General features: G+C 39.2%; 1 protein-coding gene and 1 long non-coding RNA gene across 5 annotated transcripts in view; one reads left to right on the forward strand and one right to left on the reverse strand.

The window, feature by feature from the left end:
- NIPAL1 (NIPA like domain containing 1) overlaps nt 1–20,891 on the reverse strand; it is a 48,995-nt gene that overhangs the window by 21,579 nt on the left and 6,525 nt on the right. Inside the window, exon 1 of one of the 4 annotated variants that reach the window (XM_035293742.3) lies at nt 5,514–5,540. The exons of 1 other annotated variant lie outside the window; for it this stretch is intronic. Coding sequence is in view for 1 of the 3 variants with exons in the window: in XM_002745866.8 (XP_002745912.1) it covers nt 5,424–5,469 (46 nt within the window). In the remaining 2 variants the exon portion in view is untranslated. Of the gene's footprint in view, nt 1–5,423; nt 5,541–20,891 lie in introns of those variants that run through there. 2 more of the 4 variants (XM_008993378.6, XM_002745866.8) reach the window with 2 other exon arrangements.
- On the forward strand, nt 858–16,458 carry LOC118152302 (uncharacterized). Its single transcript, XR_004740933.3, has 5 exons — nt 858–1,907; nt 4,496–5,827; nt 6,289–6,354; nt 9,620–9,732; nt 11,927–16,458. It is a non-coding gene; the product is annotated as an uncharacterized LOC118152302 (long non-coding RNA).

Genomic DNA, 20,891 nt, shown 5'->3' on the forward strand with positions numbered 1-20,891 from the left:
TTTAAAGTGACTATACCAATGGATACTCTTGCTAGTCAGGAACATGTCTTTCTTCTTTGATGTTATTTTTCTAAATAGAGTAATGAATATTTAGGAAATATATGTTTTATATATATATATATATTTAAATATATATGTCATATGTTATATATATTATATATTTCTTAAATTGGCTGGTTGATACATTGGTGTACATATTACATTGGTGTATCTATCTATATATATACACATACCAATGTGTATATATATTGTGTGTATATATATATATATATACACAATGTGTGTATATATATACAATATATATGTATGTATATATATTGTATGTGTATATATATATACATACAATATGTATGTATATATATAAATATGTGTGTATATATATACAATATATATGTATGTATATATTGTATGTGTATATATAAATATGTATGTGTGTATATATATACTATATATGTATATATATTGTATGTGTATATATATACATACAATATGTATGTATATATATAAATATGTATGTGTGTGTGTATATATATATATACACACACCAATGTGTCAACCAGCCAATTTAAGAAATAAAACATCACCCCTCAGAGTTAACAACTATCCTGATTTTCTCTTTAACATTCTTTTGCTTAAAAAAATGATTTTCTCCATATATCTTTAAAATGTTTTGCCTCTTTTTGTACCTATGAAAATGTAATGATAAAGTATTTCTTTGATGACTTGCTTGTTTTTGAATTTCATCAAAACATGATGCATGTGGCTGCAGGGTTTGTTTTCTCCCCACTGCTCTAGAGAATTCCACTGTATAACTTTCACTTAACTAATTTTTCTGTTTTATACTTGGTTGCTAGTTAAGTAGTACTCCTAATGTTCTTATATTATGTTGAACTATATGAAATTGATGATAACTGAAAAATTTCAACCCTATGACAAGTAGTTTCATATGGTTCAACCTAATACTTATCTCCTATGTACAGGTGTAATAGTTTACATACATACACCTTTAAAATTTAAAAATGAAGATCTATTATCTATAATCATGGGCAAGCTGAGTAATGGCTCTTGGTTTCAGTTTCCTCATCGGTAAAATAAGGGACTTTGACTCAATGATTCTAAAGTTTAATCATAACCTGTCTTTGTTCTCAGAATTACTTACAATACTGGTATCTCATGAATGTTCTTGATGGACCAGTTCTGAACTCACCAGGCACTGATAGATAGGAGACATTTTAAAGAAACTGATGCCAATATATTAAGTGACACTGACCAAAGTTATGTAACTGCTAAAACCAGGACCAAGTAACCCAATTCCTAGCCAGCATTCTATTTCAGAAAACTATATAAAGTATAAGAAAAGCCAGTTGAAAATGTATCATTAATGCTTATATAAGGATGAAATGCTTTAAATAATTTGTCAACTATTTGCCTATAGAGAATAAGAATATAAATTTAAATAATAATCTAAATTGTCCAGTTTATTACATGGAAGAGAAATCTCGTTTTAAGAAAGTGATTGCCTAGAATTACATTTTCAATCACTGCAAGATATTTCCAGGTGCGGGGGTGGGGTGGTCTCACCATCTATTCTACTGTGATAGTTTAGATTATTATTCATTCAACATTCAGTCCCTTACCCTTTCCAGTGTGGGTAAAGGTGCTTCACCTGATGTTGGGCTGGAAGTAATTTGGTGGCCAGTGGGATGCCAGCAGAGGTGATATGAAGCTATATTTAAAAAAATGCTTATGAGGTTGGGTTTACTCATTTGCATCTCTGTAATTCCCTGAGGAACTGCTGTCCCTTCAGCCTCAGGACCCAAATGAAGACATGTGGAGCAGATGTGACCTCATCTCACACAAAGGAGCCAAACCAAGGTGGATGTGTAGCCTGAAGCAGAGATACACAGGTGAGCCCCATCTAGATCAGTCAACCTTCAGTTGACCTAGAAACCTAAGCAAGAATATATGACACATTGGCCTGTTCTTAGTAGCAGAGGAATAACTGAATGAAATATCTTTATGTCTGTTACAATTTATTCTCCAAACACTGACCAATAGGAACCAGGTTACATCACTCCCTGGCTTAATCCTCCCTGTCCCCTGTCATGGTTTTTCATCTCAACTTATAAAAAAAACCTCAATCCTCACTAACTTTGAACTTTTAAAGCTTCCCATACTCTGAAACTGGCTTGTTTCTGACATCATATTGCATTACTCTCCCTCTCACCCCTCTCCGAAATACTAGTTTTCTTTTCTTCATTCGATAAATATGTATTGTGTACTACCTGTGTCACCCCAGGCAAAGTGGCTGATGGCAGTTTCCTCAACCCCTCAGGGTTTCTGCTTTTAGACTTAGCAGAAAGGCTCTTTTGTTTAATCCTGTTTGAAAAAAATATTCCTTGATGCTGCTTTTACTACTTGCCATGGCACTCTTAACATATGTATAGTTGTTTGTTTGTTTATCCTATCTGCCCTCACTGGAATATAACAGTCTCCAGCTGTCTAACCTCATTCCCTACTATTGCCTTTTCTTCTGTTCCTTTTATAGAATAAGTTCCTTCTCACTTTAAGCTTTTATAAAAGCAGCCTCCCTGACCCTTTTACAGAGTGCTGGCTGGCATAGCTAGCTTCTTCTCATTTAAGTGAGAGGACTGAGCAACTCAGAAAGGCCTTTCCTGCCTTCCCAATCTCAGTCACTTTCCATCACATAACCCCATTTAATGTTCCCAAATAGACTACCTCATACTTCATTACAGATTTATAACAACCTTCATACATGTTTGAATTTGTTTCTTTTAAAGATAATTTTGGATTAGAGACTCTTTTGAAGCATCTATAGCTTTACAAGTCAAAACCAGTGCCAGGTGGGTGGCTCATGCCTGTAAACCCGGCACTTTGGGAGGCCAAGGCGGGAGAATCACTTGAGGTCAGGAGTTTGAGACCAGTCTGGTCAACACAGTGAAACCCCTTCTCTATTAAAAATACAAAAATTAGCTGAGCATGGTGGTGCATACCTATAGTCCCAGCTACTCAAGAGGGTGAGGCAGAAGAATCGCTTGAACCCGGGAGGTGGAGGTTACAGTGAGCCGAGATTGCGCCACTGCACCGCCATCCTGGGCGATGGAGCGGGACTCCACATCAAAAAAAAATTCAAAATAAAAGTATGAAATTAACTTTTTCTTTGCGGAAGTTCAACTGGAATGCTCCATCTTCAGATCTCATGACTGACCTCTTGTCATCTGGGTCTCAGCTTTAATATCAGCTTCTTAAGAGGTTTTCACTGAATACCCAATCTAAACCTCCCTACACTCTCATTACTGCTATTATAATGACCTTTTAAATTACTTTGTTTCTTGCATAGTAGCTGCCATCTGAACAGTAAGGTGCACGAGAGTAAAACCTAGTCCTAGCGTCTAGGTCCAGACTGTCTTGCAAATCCCTCTATCCTAGCACCTATCCTAGTGCTTGGCATATGGAACTCTTGTTATTTGAATGAACAAGTGAAAAATTGAATCTGTTTACTCCACATCAAGCTCTGAGTGGTGTACTTCATTTGTAATCCCACCTGCACCTACTCTTCACAACTGTGAACTTGAGGGATGAGCCCCAATTTATAGACAGGCTCAAGGCTCAAGGAAGCTAAATTACAGCTCAGACTGTCTGATGCCAAAGCCTAATCTCTTCCCACTACTAATAAAGTACATTCAGATTTCTAAGTCTTTCCCCACCAGCTTTCCACACAATTAATTACCATGGTTAATCACAGGTGCTAAGCCTGGAGCTTAAATGTTTCTTGTTGGAACTAAATGCATGAGCAAAGCAGGAAAAACACCCGGAACTCAAACAAGTGGGTATAATTCATACACCCTCCTTATTTACAGATCCTTGGGTAAACAAAGATGGGTGTGTTAGTAACCGTCTGATTTGCTGGTTTAGAAAATATTTAGAAAAAGGGCACACAACCTGACTCTCTAGGAAATAATTCTAGATTCAGCTGCCTTACAATTTTTGTTGTTTTTTTAAGTTTGTGATTTGTTAAGGCACTTTCTTTTTTTGAGAAAAACAGACAAGGAAATAATTCTAGATCCAGCTGCCTTTAAAATTTTTTAAATAGTTTGTGAGTTTTTCAGGCATTTTTGCTCTTTTTGAGAAAAAAAAAAAAAGACTAGAAAATAATTCTAGATCCAGCTGCCTTACGTTTAAAAAAATAGTTTATTACTTGTTCAGGCATTTCTCTTTTTTTTGGTGTCCCTTCTCTTCCTTGTTGGCATAGTTTTGACGAACTCACCTGTCAAAAAGGAATAACCTGGAAGAGCCTCTCCCCATCAAGGAATAAGCTGGAAGAGCCAACAGGGGAGGAAACCAGGGAAGTTGCGAGCACTTTTGCAAAGATGTGTACATATATACATATCTATATATGTAAGGGGACTATTTCTACGTATGTGTGTCTTACCATGCCATTCACTGCCTCCCTTTCCCTTTACTGCATTACCAGGTAAATTTAAAAGGTGCTTTCCCCTTGGCACGGTGAAAACCATCATTTCAATGGATCTACACCCTTCTGGACGCTCCCTCTACCCGATTTCCTACTTTCATCAGAGCCTTCTATATGGAGAATGCAGAAAGCCCACCAGTGTTGTGAACTGGTGAGCTTTCTGCAGTTCACAGCTGAAGGGCAAGGAGCCTCGCCCAGAGATTTCACAGGGCTCAGGCGGGAGCTGAGATCCCATCCCAGGAAGCAGTGAGAAGAGCCTGCCAAGGAGTGCTCCCGGTTCCTGGTTTCCTCTCCAGTAGGGCTCTCACCTTAAGCAGTGACTGCACAGCGAGTCAGACTGGCTCGTGGGGTTGGAGACATTGTCACCTCCAACGAAGAGGAGAGACGTGGACGGCCCAGACTTGCCCAGCGCCTAACCCCGCGGCCCTGGGCGCCCGACCTCTCGCGGGGCTAGATACCCGGGAGCCAGCGCAGGACGCAGCGCAGGACTCCCACGTCCCCCCACCCCCGAGGCAGACACGCCCTCTGCCCACCGGGTGACTTCGGCCGCGGACTCTGGAAGTAAGCCTGAGTCAGAGGAAACGTCCTTCTCAGAGGGACTCGGGATTCTTCCCAGAGCATCCGGAGTTTCCCCGTCCCACACGCAGCACGCTGTACTTTACACGGGTCGGCCTAGCGAATCGCGTGGGAGTCCCATCTGCTTTATTCCACTCAGGTTTTCCAGCACAGCCCGAATCCCCTAGGCACCCGTAAATAAGTGTTGAACGCCTGGCTGGACGGCCGACTGACTGAAGGAATGACTGAGTGAAAGACTACGTTCAGAGTCGGTACATCCCCCCTTTCCAGTCTACCCAAGTCTCCGGGGCCCGCCCACCCGGTCTCTTCGCCGCCCAGACACCAGGTCCCTCGGCTCAGGGCAGACACAAACCTTCTCGGCAGGGCTCTCCGGGCGGCAGCCTCACCTGTGCCCCCATGGCCCCGGGACGGGGGTTCCCGAACGCGGGCGCTGGCTCCTCACCTGGGCCTCTCCTCCCTGTGGACCCGCGGCGGGTGCGGCTGCGGGGTCCGGCAAGGGGCGCCCTGACCCCGCCCCCGGGGCAGCCTCCGCCAATGGCTTTGGCCAGGCGGAGCCTCAGAGCCGGGCGCGGCCCAGGGGTTGTTAGGCACTTTCAGAGCTCCCGCAGGGCTGTGGGCTGCCCGGGATAACTCGTGTATCTGGCCGGAGGATCAGCTGCCCCTCCGCGCGGCTGCTGGAGGAACTAGAGAAACACAGACACGCCTCACAGGCCAACGGCGTCTCTCGGAGCGTGGAGCCCGCCAAGGCAACTCCGGGTAATTGAGTGGAGTGGAGGCTGCGCTGAGGCTCCCTTCTGGCTCCTCTCGGGTCAAAAACTCTCCCGCGCTAGATTCTCAGAGCCCTGCTGCTTTGGGAAGCCTTCAGGTGTTAGTTGCTTCGGGCGGAAGCTGCTGACCGCTGGGATTCTGCGCCGACTGCTAGACTCTTTTATTTTGGGGGCTGCAGAGCAGACTTTGCCCCACTGTGCTGTTACCAGCTTCTGTCGCTGTCCGTCTACGCCCCTTACATCCACTCCCATTCCGTCTCCAATCAGCAAGCAGCTCCTCCTACCCTGCCCAATTATCTGGGTCATAGAGATATTTGAAATAAACCATTAAGAGAAAAGCAATCCTTAATCTGGAAAGACCTATTCCCACAAATTATTAATATTTATGATATCCTTGCTGTATCACACATATGCAGGCACATTATGTCTTAATTAAATCTCACCGCTCAGTTTACAGATATGGGATTAGAGACAGAGTGAAGTTAAGTAACCTAACCAAGGTTGGAAGACTCGATAGTAAGTATTTATGCAACAGGGAGTGGGCAGGGCTGGGGGAGGTGGCTCACGTCTATAATCACAGCACTTTCGGAGGCTGAGACTAGTGGCTCGCTTGAGTACAGAAGTTCGAGACTAGCCTGGGCATCATGGTGAAACCCTGTCTCTACAAAAATTAGCCAGGTGTGGTGGTACGCTGCTGTAGTCCCAGCTACCTGGGAGGCTGAGGTGGGAGGACGGATGGCTTGAGCCCAGTAGGCAGAGGCTACAGTGAGACATGATCACACCACTGTACTCCAGCGGGGGCAACAGAGTGTGACCACGTCTCAAGAAAAAAAAAAGGCAGTGGCGGGGTTGGGGGACAATTCGGGCTCAAACCCTCACCAGGGAGAACTAGGGTACCTTTGTGTTCTGGCATTTTAAGGCTAAGGAAAATACTCTCACGTATTCAGGTAGCCTTTGTTCTAGGTAGGCATGAACAGTGCTATTAATTTTATTACCTAAGAGTTTCATAGCAGAGGCCCCAATCTTGCTTTTCTTGTTCTTAGACTGATGAGAGAAGAGCTAAGTACAAATTAGTCAACATACCAATCCAAGGCACACACTTGTAATACATGTGGATGACTTTGCAGAGAAGGAATACCATGGAGAGTGGAATAGGTGAAAGTGAAAGGGAGGCAGATTTATGTCAATTTTCCATAACAAGGCTTAAACCTTAGACTTCTACTTAAACATTTTCTTTGGATTTCCTGCTTAAAATTTTGTCTTTATCAAAGATTGGTCATGATAGTAAACGTGATCTAAGTTGCTTATATTTTATTTAACAAACACTTGTATAGCATGTGGCAAGCACTTTTCTAAGATCTTTATAAAGATTTGCTTTGTAAATCTTCACAAAAATCCTGCAAGGTAGACACTATTACCCCCACTTTACAGCTGAGGAAATGGAGGCATGCAGAGATTGAGTAACTAACTGGACTATGCACACCCAGCCAGTAAGTGTGGAACCAAGATGCCAACCAAAAAAGTCAGGCTCCAAGTATGTGTTCTTAACCCATTTGGTAATTGGACATTAAAAAACAAAAATACAGACTTAAAAAAATGTATCTTATTGAGTTCCAGTTGCATATTAAGGCCTATTTTAGTTAAGAGGCATTTTGTTGTAGTTCTTGCTTTACAATTCTGAAAATAAAAACATTCAGAAAAAAATATTTAAACTCATTTAAGATCACTGTTTTTCCAGTTTAAATGTTGTCTAGCAGAAATATATAATGTATTTTCCTTTACTGACAATTTCTAGATGACTTTGGAGATTATAGTTATAGTACCACAGACTATCTTGAGTGACATAAATTTAGGGGATATTTATTCACCTCCAAAAGCATGCTGTTTAACTAAAAGAAGAGCATTAAAAAAAATCTCCAATTAGCCCATTCTTTAATTCTAGGAAAATTCCTCTTTTGACTCAAAAATTAGAATGAGATTCTAATGAATCTAATTGAATGAAACCCTCTAAAATGCCAACTCCTGTTTCATTGGTCTTTGTGCTAGGACACTTAGACCCAGGGCTGATGGTCAAAATAAGTAACGATCAGAAGAGCCTTAGAACCTCAAGGCACAAGGCCACAGGTCTTTTGAGCTTGGGTAGATCTGGGAGGGTTCCTGCTGTGTAAAGGTTAACCCCTCAGTTGCTACATTGTGGGGAGGTCTTTGGTTTCTGGGGCAATGGATAAGATGACTAGACAAGAGGGGTGGTAGCTGGAAAATTAAAACCACCTTTGCAAAAATCAGCACTGAAAAACTTTTAACAGTAAGCTGAGCTAATTCATCTTTCATCTTGCCTTTCCCTTAATTATTCCTGGGTTATTGGGCTGTGAAAGGAAAATAAATCTTGGAGCCCCCAAATCACTAAGCTAAAGGGAAGAGGGAAGCTAGAAACTTCTTAGGGCCAAACTGCCTCCCATTCTATTCAAAGTCACCCCTCTGTTCACTGAGATAAATGCGTATATGATTGCCTCTTTGGAGTGGCCAATAAGAAACTCAAAAGAATTCAACAATTTGTCTCTTATCTACCTATGACCTGGAAAGTTCCCTCCCTGTTTCCAGTATTCCTGCCTTTGCTTTGAGTTGTCCCACCTTTTCAGACAGAACCAATATTCATCTTGTATATGTTGATTGATATCTCATGTGTCCCTAGAATGTATAAAGCCAAACTGTGCTCTGATCACCTTGGGCACATGTCATCAGGAACTCCTGAGGCTGTATCATGGGTGTGTGTCCTCAACCTTGGCAAAATAAACTTTGTAAATTAACTGAGACCTCTCTCAAATTTTCAAGGTTTACATTTTGGTAACCACAGAGGGATTCTGAGTGGAGATGCCCCTGACTTTTGACAAATCTCCTATCGGTGCTTGGTATCAGCATGAGCTAATTTTATGGCTCAAACCAATAGGACAATTTGCTAAGATATGAGAGCACCCTGATGCTCAGAGAGAGAGAGAGAGAGAGAGAGAGAGAGAAAAGGGATGCTCAGCACCCCTGATGCTCTTAGATAATCCCTGAGTTCCCAAAATTTAGTCAATATCTAAAGTTTATTTTGCTGTACAACTCCTGTTTTTTGGAGTTTTACTTGTTTCCATCAAGGAAGTCAAGAGTTCCTGTTTCCATGACATTGGAAGGCAGGTAACTCCTTTATGGAGTTTGGCTCACTTCCAAAAAGGAAGAAGAGTGTTCCCCCCCCCCGCCCCGTTTCTAGGTTGGTCAAGAGCAGTGTACAGCCTGAGACTCATCCCTAGGTAAGTACCTGAATTGGTTAAAGTTAAGATTAACAACGAACTGGTCTTAATTTCTTCTTACCATTAGAGCATTCAGTGATCATGTAAATAGTGCCATTGTTTGTTTTGCTTAAATTTTTTTTTTGCTGTTGTTTGTTTGTCTCTGTTTTTATTGTTGTTTTGGTCTTTTTTCCACTGGGTTTGATCAGCGCTATCCAACTTGATCAAATCCAAAGGAAAGTTCCAGATTATGGGGAAGAAAGTGGCTAAATTCTCAAAAAAAAAAAGAAAAGAGGAAAGATTTTTGATTTTGACTTCTAAAGGGGCTTTATTCATATAATGCCACATTTTTGTTGGCTAGGCATCTGTGACATCAGAATGGAGAGCTGAAATGTTCGTGAATATCAAGCAGAACAGAAATTAACTGTATATACTAAACTAATAGAAGTCCAAAGTAATCTTTTTAATGTTTTGCTTAAAATGTTGCTGATCCTTTGTTTTGTTTTTCAAAGTCAAGAAAACTTTCGGCTGGGCACAGTGGATTAAGCCTGTAATCCCAGCACTTTGGGAGGCCAAGGCGGGTGGATCACGAGGTCAAGAGATCGAGACCATCCTGGTCAACATGGTAAAACCCCATCTCTACTAAAAATACAAAAAATTAGCTGGGCATGGTAGCGTGTACCTGTAATCCCAGCTACTCAGGAGGCTGAGGCAGGAGAATTGCCTGAACCCAGGAGGTGGAGGTTGTGGTGAGCTGAGATCGTGCCATTGCACTCCAGCCTGGGTAACAAGAGTGAAACTCTGTCTCAAAAAGAAAAAAAAAAAGAAAGAAAAGTTTCAAGCTATTTACAGCTTTTAACAATTAAGTATATTGCTATGAATAAAATTCAGAGCATATTTGTTTCTCTGTACCTGATTTCTACAGAATTTGGAAACTATTTGTAAGTATTCTTACAGCAATATAGTTATTTGCATAAGTGCAATAAGAATCTGTTTTCATTTGTAACAGGACACAATTAGATAAATTAGTTAGTTTACCAAAGCTTTTACTGGAATAGTGTGTTTTACTTTAAGGAATCAAACTTGACTTAAGGAACCAATAAAAGCCCCTTGGGAAAACTGGCCTCATACCTGTGCCTACCCAGCCCTTGTATAAGGTTCCTGACCTGTGTTAAGTAAAGAATGTCACTTTCTGATAGGCTCAGGAGCCCCAAGTTTATCTTGGACCCTCAAGAGGACAGGAATTCACCCAACTCATAGGTATTTGATGGTACAAATTCATGACTAGACTTGACTTTTAAAAAGTCCTATCTGAGATTTTTTCTATGGAATAAAGTTCCATCAAAGCCAACTTAAAAGCACATGTAAAAAAACAATTATTCTTGTTGCACCATAAACAAATAATCAGGCCAAGTATGATAAAGCAAATCAGTCCTACCGGATTTGTCTTAAGTAAAAATGGAAAACTGGAGAGAAAAAATTATGTTTCAAAAACTATAGTACTCCTGTTCTTAGATTCCAGTCTTGCCTAATATTTTTGAATTTTTATTATTTTCTACAATTTGGTCTGAATTCTAATTTTTCTTGGCTACAAGCCTTCCAGATAATGCTTTCAATTCCTTTCCTTCTTTTTTCCTCCATTTTTCTTAATTTGGGGTCACTGAAAACTAAGCTGTGCTTTCAAAAAGCCCTGACAACAGAAGCTAGACAACTTAAACTTCAAAAGAAAATAACAGCAACGTATTTACATACATAAGCCACTTTCATACCTCTCTCTTGTTGTGTGGACTTCAGAGTAATGAGGCCTATATCAATTTTCCAGGATTGTTCTTTTGTTTGTTCTTGTTTTTTCCCTTCCTCCCCTAATTTTCTCTTCATAGGACATGAGACTTCACAATCTGCTAAAAATTAGCCCTCCTAAATAACTCCGGACCTACCCACCTAGTAATAAGCCATCCTAGCCATGAGATATCAGACAAAACCTCAGACCAGAGACTCATTTTCTCCTAAAATGCTTTCTCCAAAATACTTTTTAAAGAAAAGGGGGAAAATGTGAAAGAAAAATAAATCTTGGGGCTCTCAAATCACTAGGCTAAAGAAAAAGAGAAGTTGGAAACTGCTTAGGGCAAACCTACCTCCCATTCTATTCAAAGTCACACCTCTGCTCAGGGAGATAAATGCATATCTGATTGCCTCCTTTAATCAGAAACTCAAAAAAATGCAACCATTTGTCTCTCATCTACTTTTGACCTGGAAAGCCCCCTCCCTGCTTCCTGTCTTTTTGAGTTGTCACACATTCCCAGACAGAACCAATGTTCATCTTGCATATGTTGATTGATGTCTCATTTGCTTTTAGAATGTATAAAACCAAACTGTGCTCTGATCACCTTGGGCACAAGTCAGGACCTCTTGAGGCTGTATCATGGGGTTGTGTCCTCAATCTTGGCAAAATAAACTTTGTAAATTAATTGAGACCTGTCTCAGATTTTCAGGGTTCACAGGGCCAAGCTAACTTTGGAAGATATTTAGGCTATAGTTTAAATGATAGTAAGTCTTATCCTAAAACTCATCCACTTTTGTAAAGCTAATGGGAGGCCTTCAGCCTGGTGGGGATGGGGGGGATCCTAAGTCCTGCTAAGTTGCAGACATAAACAATTGTCAGCCATTATTCCAGAGGTTATAAGATATGCAGCTTCCCCAATTACTCCTGCAAATAACATCACTATTGTAGAATTTAACACTGGCCTGTTAAGATATCTTTTCAAGTTTGTTTTTTTTTTTTTTTGCCTGTCTGACACTCATGGCTCCACCTGGACCAGCCAACCCAGCTCCTATGGCCCCACCCAGAAGCAATGCAGCTCACAGAAGACAGCTTTGACTCCTTATGATTTCACCTCCACCCCAACCAATCAGCAGCAAGCACCTATTACCTGGCCACCTCCTCCCCTTCCCTAAAACTGCCTTTGAAAAAACCTGACCTAAGAACTTTGGAGGAGATAATTTGAGTACAAACTCCATTTCCCATGTGGCATAGCTAGCCTTGTGTCTATTAAATTTTTTCTACTACAGTGTTGTGGTCTGTCTTCATGTAGTGGGCAGGAAGAACCACTTGGGCAGTTACAGAGCAGGGCTTGAGGCTGTTTGCAGAAATGTTGCAGTCCAGTCTAGTACTGTGCCTAGCCTACACTGGTAATTTTTTTTCTCAATCAGTCTACTTAGGAGGTTATCAATTTTATGAATCTTTATAAGAACTAGCTCTTACCTTTATTGATTTTCTTTAGCTATTTTTAAATTTTCATTGATATCTACTCTTACTTTTATTACATATTTCCTTCTACTGGGAGTTTAATTTGCTATCCATTTTCCAGTTTCCAATGTGAAAGCTTAGACCTGGATTTGAAACCTTTATTCTCTTTCAATACAAATGTTTAAAGCTAACATTTGCCTCCATATACTGTGTTAGCTTCATCCCACAAATTGTGATATATTGTGTTTTTATTATCATTTAGTTCAAAATATTTTAAAGTTTTCTTTGCGATTTCTTCTTTGACCCATGGGTTATAAAGGAATGTGTTGCTTGATTTCCAGATAACTGCAGCTTTTCCAGATATACTACTGCTATTGATTACTAGTTTAATCCTCTTTTGGACACAGAACATATTCTATACAATGATGGTTATTTGAAATGTATTGAGATCTGGTTTATGGCCCAGCATATGGTCTGTCTTGGTGGAGGGTCCAAGTTAAATTGAAAAGAATGTGTATTCTGCACTTGTTGGGTGTTGTGTTTTAGAAATGTAAATTGGGTTAAATTGCTTGATCAAAATGTAGTTTATTGCCACTTTTTATATTTGTTTAATGAATTAGTGAGAAGGAGTGTTAAAATCAGCTGTAATTGTGGATTTGTTTATAAATTTAGTGCTGCCAGTTTTTGCTTCATGAATTTTACAAACTTGGTCATTAGATAAAAACACAAGTAGGATTATTATGTCTCCTTAATGAATTGACAATTTTATCATTATTAAATGTCCCCATTTATTCTGGTAATACTTTCTGATTTGGAGTTTACTTTATCTGATATTGATATAGCTAAATCAACTGTGTTATTAGCATTTTTTTTGAAACAGAGTTTTGCTCTGTCACCCAGACTGTAGTGGAATGGTGCAATTTGGCTAACCGCAACCTCTACCTCCCTTGTTCAAGTGATTCTCCTACCTCAACCTCTCAAATAGCTGGAATTACAGGTGTGTGCCACCACACACAGCTAATTTTTGTATGTTTAGTAGACATGGGGTTTCAACATATTTATCAACAGGCTGGTCTCAAACTTCTGGCCTCAAGTGATTCACCTGCTCTGACCTTCCAAAGTGCTGAGATTACAGGCCTGAGCCACCACACCCAGCCTATTAGCATTTATTATTATGTCATGCCTTTCGTCCCCCTTCTAACCTGCGTCTTTATATTTAAAGCTTATTTCTTATAAATGACATTTAGTTGCACTTTACTTTTGCAACCAATTTGAAAATCTTTGCTTTTAATTAGCCTGTTTAGTCTGAGTACATATTTTATAAAAATTAATGTGGATGCAAGGCTAAAGATTAGTTCCTTTAATTTTTTTTTATAGTGTAGATTTGCTGGCAGTAAGTTCTCCCTGTTTTTCTTTGAGAAGAAGTAGTTTGCCTTTATTTTCAAAAGCTATTTTCTCTAGGTACAAAAGTATAAGTTAACAGTGTTTCTTTACTTTCAGCACTTTAATAATATTTTTTTTTTATATTCTAAGCTTACATTGTTTCTCATTTACCAGTCTGTGATTATTCTTTTTTTTTCTCCCACTGTTTGTAATGTGCCTACTTTCTCCCTCTGGCTGTTTAAATTTTTTTTAAAAATCACTTATTATTAGTAATTAGGCTTTTATTTGCCTTGGAATGATTTTCTTTGTTTTTACTCTGCTTGGGGTTTATTGAAATTCTTGAATATGTAATTTTATAGTTTTCATCAAATTTGGAAAATTATTGGCCATTATGTTATAAGTAAAATTTTGATGCTGCAAAAGAAACAGCACTTGAAGATAAGTCCTCTCAGCAAGGCAGTTTACTTCTATAGAAGGGTGTGACATAGGGATAGAACAATGGTGGCAGCATGCTTTGACAAGGGGGGAAGGGGTACTTACGCCTGATGGGGGTTGTCCCTACTGCTCTGTTGTCCCCTATTAGCTAGGGTTAAAATGCACAAGCTAGACTAACCTTGATTGGCTATTTTGAAAAGAGCAGGTGTCCGAGCTGAAGTGGTAGGGTGGGTGTTTTCACTGGAAGGAGGGTTATTGGCAAGTCAGAGCGGGTAGTCAGGAGTTATTAGGTGACCAGGATGAGTCAGGATGGAGCTGGAGGAAGGAGGAGCAGAAGTGAACCACTGATTAGAACCAGTGGAGAAGGTTTTACAAAGAAGTTAAACTTTAAAATAGAGAATTAAAGAATAAGAGAACTGAACATACTGACATACTGATTCTTTGAAGAGAAACTTGGGGTTCACTACAATGATTATTTCTTCAAATATTTGTTTTTATGTCCTCTCCTCTAGGGTACCAACTGCACATATTGATCTAATTAATATAGTTCCACGAGTTACTAAGATTCTAATGTTTCAATTCTTTTTGCTTTATTTTGGCAGCTTTAATTGCTATGTCTTCACATTCATTGATTTTATCATATGCATTTTCTATTCTATTGAACAGATATCCAATAAATTTTTAATTTCAGATATTTTAATTTCTAGAAGTTCTATTTGTTATTTTTTCCTATCTTTTAAATTTGTTTGTTGGTTTTATACATGATTTATTTGGAAATTTTTAGCATATTTATAATATATATTTTAAAGTCCTTGTTTGCTAATTGCATTATTATTATTATTATTATTGAAATGGAGTCTCACTCTGACACCCAGGCTGGAGTGCAGTAGCACAATCTTAGCTAACTGCAACCTCTGCCTCCTGGGTTCCAGCAATTCTCCTGCCTCAGCCTCCTGAGTAGCTGGAACTACAGGTGAATGCTACCATGTCTGGCTAAGTTTTGTGTTTTTAGTAGAGACAGGGTTTCACCATGTTGGCTAGGATGGTCTCAAATGCCTCACCTCAGGTGATCCACCCACCTCAGCCTCCCAGAGTGCTGGGATTACACAGGTATGAGCCACTGCGCCCAGCCAAATTTTATGATTTCTGTCACTTCTGGGTATGCAGTTATTGACTGATTCTTTTCCTCATTATGTGTCACATTTTTCTGCTTCTTTATGTGTCTAGTAATTTCTGATTGAATGCCAGGCAGTATTAGTACATATTATAAAGTGTTTGGATTTTGTTGTCTCCTTAAAAGAGGGAAAGGAATTTGAGTTATTTGCAAATTAGCTTGATCCTTTATGAGCTTCTTTTAAGACTTGTATGGCAGGTTGAGAGTATAGTAGTTCTCTTTTATCTGCAAGGAATATGTTCCAAGACCTCCATCGAATCCCTGAAATCATGAATAGTATAAAATTTTATATACACTATGTATTTTTACCTATGATAAAGTTCAATTTATAAATTAAACATGGTAAGAGATTAACAACGGATGATCAAATAGAACAATTATAACAACATATTTTAACAAAAGGTATATGCCTGTAGTCTCTCTCTCAAAATATCTTATTATATTATATTCACCTTTCTTGTGATAATGTGAGATGACACAATGCCTATGTGATGAGATGAAGTGAAGTGAATGACTTGGCATTGTGAGATAGCATTAGGCTATATTGACCTTCTGATAATACATCAAACTTATGAATTGTTTATTTTTGGAATTTTGTATTAAATATTTTCAGACCATGCTCCACTACAAATAAATAAAATTGTTGAAAGTGAAACCACAAGTAAAGGGAGACAGTATCCTTTAATCTAGAGTTAGGTAAGCCCTGCTATTCAAGTGTAGTTTTTCATGTGAGCATTATTATTTTAAATTAATTAACTAATTAATTAATTTACTTTTAAGCCAGAGTCTTGCTCTGTCACTCAAGCTGGTGCAGTGGCATGATCTTGGCTCACTGCAACTTCTACCTCCAAGGTTTAAGGGATTCTCCTGTCTCAGCCTCTTGAGTAGATGGGACTACAGGCATGTGTCACCATGCCTGGCTAATCTTTTTGTATTTTTAGTAGAGACAGGGTTTTACCGTGTTGGTCAAACTAGTCTTGAACTCCTGACCTTAAATGATCTGCCTGCCTCAGCCTCCCAAAATGCTGGGATTACAGGCATCAGTCACGGTACCCAGCCCACGTGAGCATTATTAATACCTGGGGTCCTCACTGAATCTCTCCAATCTACAGGTAGGAACTTGAATATCTCCAAAGTCTGTGTGAGTTCTAGGATTATTTAACTGTTAGTTATTTGCCAGTTATTCTTTGTCCAGTCTGTGGAGTTTCAGTTTATGCATGTCCAAACTAGCATTCCACGAAGACTGGAAAAGACCTCGCTTTAGATTTCTGGCTCCTTCTCTACATAGCTTCCTCTTCTCTAGTACTTTGCTCTGCAAATTCTAGCTGCTTCTATCTCCAAGATCATATTTCTGACTCTTTAACTAAACAAGACTGCTGAGCTGTGCTTGGTTTCCTTTTTCTAATGTCACAGATTAGAAATGGTCTCTGGACAGGGCTCAACTCATTTTTCCCCTTTTCTCTAGTGCCATACTTCTGCTTTTGTTATTTTGTACATTTTGTACATTTCATCCAGTTTGAAGTCAAGCTACTTTTTCATGAGCAAAAACTTAGACTACAGTATACACATGTTCCTGTACTTATGATGGTTCATCTTATAATTTTTCTACCTTATGGTGGGTGTATTGGGTATTAAACACATTTTCAACTTATGATATTTTCAATTTATGATAGGTTTATTGGGACATAATCACATTTTAAGTCAAGAAGCATCTACAGTTGATTTGTGGGAACCCATTGCAATGTTTGAATATAATATTTAAAATGCATGATTTAATTCTGAAGCTGTTTCATTTTATAAATTGTGTTGAGACAATGCAAAGTTTATACAAGTAGGAATTGATGAAAATGACTACAATCTACAATGACTCAAAGTGTTATGTAACAGCACTACTAACAATAATTAAAATCTTGAGTATCACAATATAGTTAGTTATTTGTTTGAGAAGGCAGAAAAGTAAATTATATAGAATACATAATAACTTACCATTTATGTAGATCTCTATTTTATTACTAATATGAGTATCCCTGCCCCATCAACAGACCTAACGAGACATGTACAATAATAATTAAATTCAGTTGTCTTTGACATTTTGCTAAGTTTTAATCATATCAAAATCATTGTTTTATAGATTTCTAATTTTTTTGTTATGAAGGTTTGTTTTTAAAGCTGAGGACAAAAACTCATTTTAATAGCTCATTAGCTTCATTTTAAATATTTATTATTGTAGTACTGTGATATAGCTAGCCTAGAATTAGAACCAGTACAATGCCATTTTAAAATGGGAAAACTATTTCCATTCTCCTCACAATGACTGCTAGCCATGGCTTCCGTAAACTACTAAGATTACCTTGCAAAATGCAAAGAGAGGACAAGCTGCATACTTTCTCTTATCTGTAACTGCCAGAATTGCTGGCCTTTGTTTACCAAAGTAAGCACCCCCAGATAATTCCATCCTGGCGCCAAGTAACCTAAAATTATGTGGACCCCACACCTGTCCAAATAATGTATAAACTAATGTTTACCTTGACCTCTGTAAACCACTTAGGTGGCAATCGGAATGACAAAAGTCCCCTGGCCCTTGGAATGTCTGGAGCCCCCTCACCCTCGTCTCAGCCTAGGAGGTGGTTGACAGCCTTCATTCCCATCTCCGCTCCTCACCCCCACTCCCAAGGTGGTTTTGCGGGTATAAAAAGGTCTTGTCACTCTTCTTTCGGGGCCACGGGTTGGAGAGACGTGAGTCCTCCGTGGTCGCCGGCAATAAACCCTGTAATTTGGCATTCTTTTGTTCTGGTGTTGACTTTCTGTGCTGAGTGCGATATAACATTACACAAGTATCCATTTGTTTACTTGCCCCAGTTCTGTTAATGTTAGGGGCAGGCCTGTGGAAGAAGTGGCAGCAGCAACAAAAATTAGGAAGCTTGTATCATATAGATAATCTGTTATGTCTGAGAAAGCTAAATCCAAAGCTAGTTTTAGGGAAGTGTAATAGGCAACAATATTTCCACTACAGACTGCAAAATTCTCTAGGCATATTTAAGGCAAAAAGTTATACAGTTTAGCATTATTTCATATTTCATATTTACCTAAGGTTGTTTTTTTTTTTTTTTTTTTTTTGGAAATGGAGTCTCACTCTGTTGCCCAGGTTGGAGTGCAGTGACACAATCTCAGTTCACTGCAACCTCCATCTCCTGGGCTGAAGTGATTCTTGTGCCTCTGAGTAGCTGGGACTACAGACATGTGCCACCATGCCTGACTAATTTTTGTTTTTTTTGTAGGGACGGCATTTCACTATGTTGGCCAGACTGATCTCAAACTCCTGACCTCAGGTGATCCACTCACCTCAGCATCCCAAAGTGCTAGGATTACAGGCCTGAGCCACTGTCCCCAGCCCCTAAAAGATTTAAAATCTTAAAATTTTCTGGTACAACCATTCTCTCTTCTCCAATAATTTTTCCCCTACTCTGAATTTCTTTGAATCCTTCATATTTGATTATGTTATTTAACTAGAAAGTAATATAATTATGGTGAATTATTAATTTAATAGTAAGCTCCAGGGACTATCTCATAGGAAAAACATAATAATAATTACCTTAATATTTACTGTAATTGAGGACCCAATTTATGACAGGCCTGGTGTGAAGTCTTATGTCAATCATTTCTATTTACCATTAGAAGAATCTGTTCCCATTATGCTGATAAAAAAACAACAACAACAAGGTTCAGAGTGAAGTGAAAATTTTGCCCAGGATTTTGACAGCATGTAGTCAGCAACCGTCCCTATTTTAAAACTGCCCCTATTTTTGTTAGTGACTTCCTCTTTCTGCTTCTGTATCTCAGCTTATTGCTTACTAACTGAAAAGCCTTAAGGAAAACTGCCGCGTTGTCTAAAACCTGCTGTGTTATCTAAAGTCCTGAGTTACTTCCCCTGCCCCTTTACTTATTAAAACTGTACTTTTCTTAGCCGGTGTCCAGACTTTTGGGTGTGAACGCTTCTGGGCCTGCTGGCGTAATAAAGTGTGTTCCTCCGATCCCCTGAGTGCCGCTTGGGTTTCTCGTCAGGTAAGATTTTCCACAACAAGGGAAGTTAAATAATTTTCTCAAGGCTACAATGCTGTCAGTAATTAGCAAGCCAGGATGCAAATCTAAATTAGTTTGACTCTTAAGTGCACTGAATTTCCAATATTCCAAGGAGTGATCAACATCAGGTGTGAGTCTCTGAGGCCAGCTCTGACCATGTTGAGGGCTGGAGGACTTACTTCCTAAGAGGAGGGATCTTAGTGGATGGGAGGCAGGACTAGATTGCAGCTCCAACTCAGACAGACAGGGCAGTGTGTGGAGACTCGTGTCATGAATTTTTGCTCCAGAATGACTGTAAGAATAGATCAGAAAACCTGGGAGGACCCACTGACTCTCTGAAGGAAGCATATTGCTCCTGCAGCACCCAGGAAACACTCCATCATGTGCTGGTATCCTCAGATGAGAGACCCACAGATGGTTCACATCACAGGATTCAGTGCAGACAATCCCCAGTAGCAGCCCAGAGCCTGGTAAACTTTCTGGATCTAGATGTCTAGATCCAGAAGAGAGACAACAATCACATGGAAACAAAACCTCTTTAAAGCATAAGTCTCACAGGACCTATAAAACAAAAATACAATTTAAAAAACAAAAAACCAAAGTGTACAGGCAACAGATAGTACAATGGATAGAATGGTACCTCACATCTCAACACTAACATTGAATGCAAATGGCCAAAATGCTCCACTTAAAAGATAAAGAATTACAGAATGGATAAGAATTCACCAACCAACTCTCTTGATGCGTTCAAGAGACTCACCTAACACATAAGGACTCACATAAACTAAAGATAGAGGGGTGGTAAAAGATATTTCATGTAAAAGGACACCAAAAGGAAGCAGGAGTAGCTATTCTTAGATCAGAGAAAACAAACTTTAAAGCAACAGCAGTTATAAAAGATAAAAAGGGGCATTATAATAATAAAAGGCCTTGTCCAAACAGGAAACAATCACAATCCTAAACATATATGTGCACATATATGTGCCTAAGACTGGAGCTCCCAAATTTATAAAACAATTACTAACAGACCTAAGAAATGAGATAGACAGCAACACAATAATACTTGGGGACTTCAATACTTCACTGACAGCACTAGACAGGTCATCAAGACAGAAAGTCAACAAAGAAACAATGGATTAAACTATACTCTGGAACAAATGGACTTAACAGACATATACAGAACATTTTATCCAACAACTACAGAATATACATTCTATTTGACAGCACATGGAACTTTCTCCAACATAGATCATATGATAGGCCACAAAATGAGACTAAATAAATTTAAGAAAATTGAAATTATATCAAGGACTCTCAGACCGCAGTGGTATAAAACTGGGAATCAACTCCAAAAGGAACCTTCAAAAGCATGCAAATACATGAAAATTAAATAACCTGTTCCAGAGTGATCATTGGATCAAAAACGAAATCAAGATGGAAATTAAAAAATTCTTTGCACCGAAAG

Source organism: Callithrix jacchus, chromosome 3 (assembly GCF_049354715.1).
Source record: "Callithrix jacchus isolate 240 chromosome 3, calJac240_pri, whole genome shotgun sequence".
NCBI lineage: Eukaryota > Metazoa > Chordata > Mammalia > Primates > Cebidae > Callithrix > Callithrix jacchus.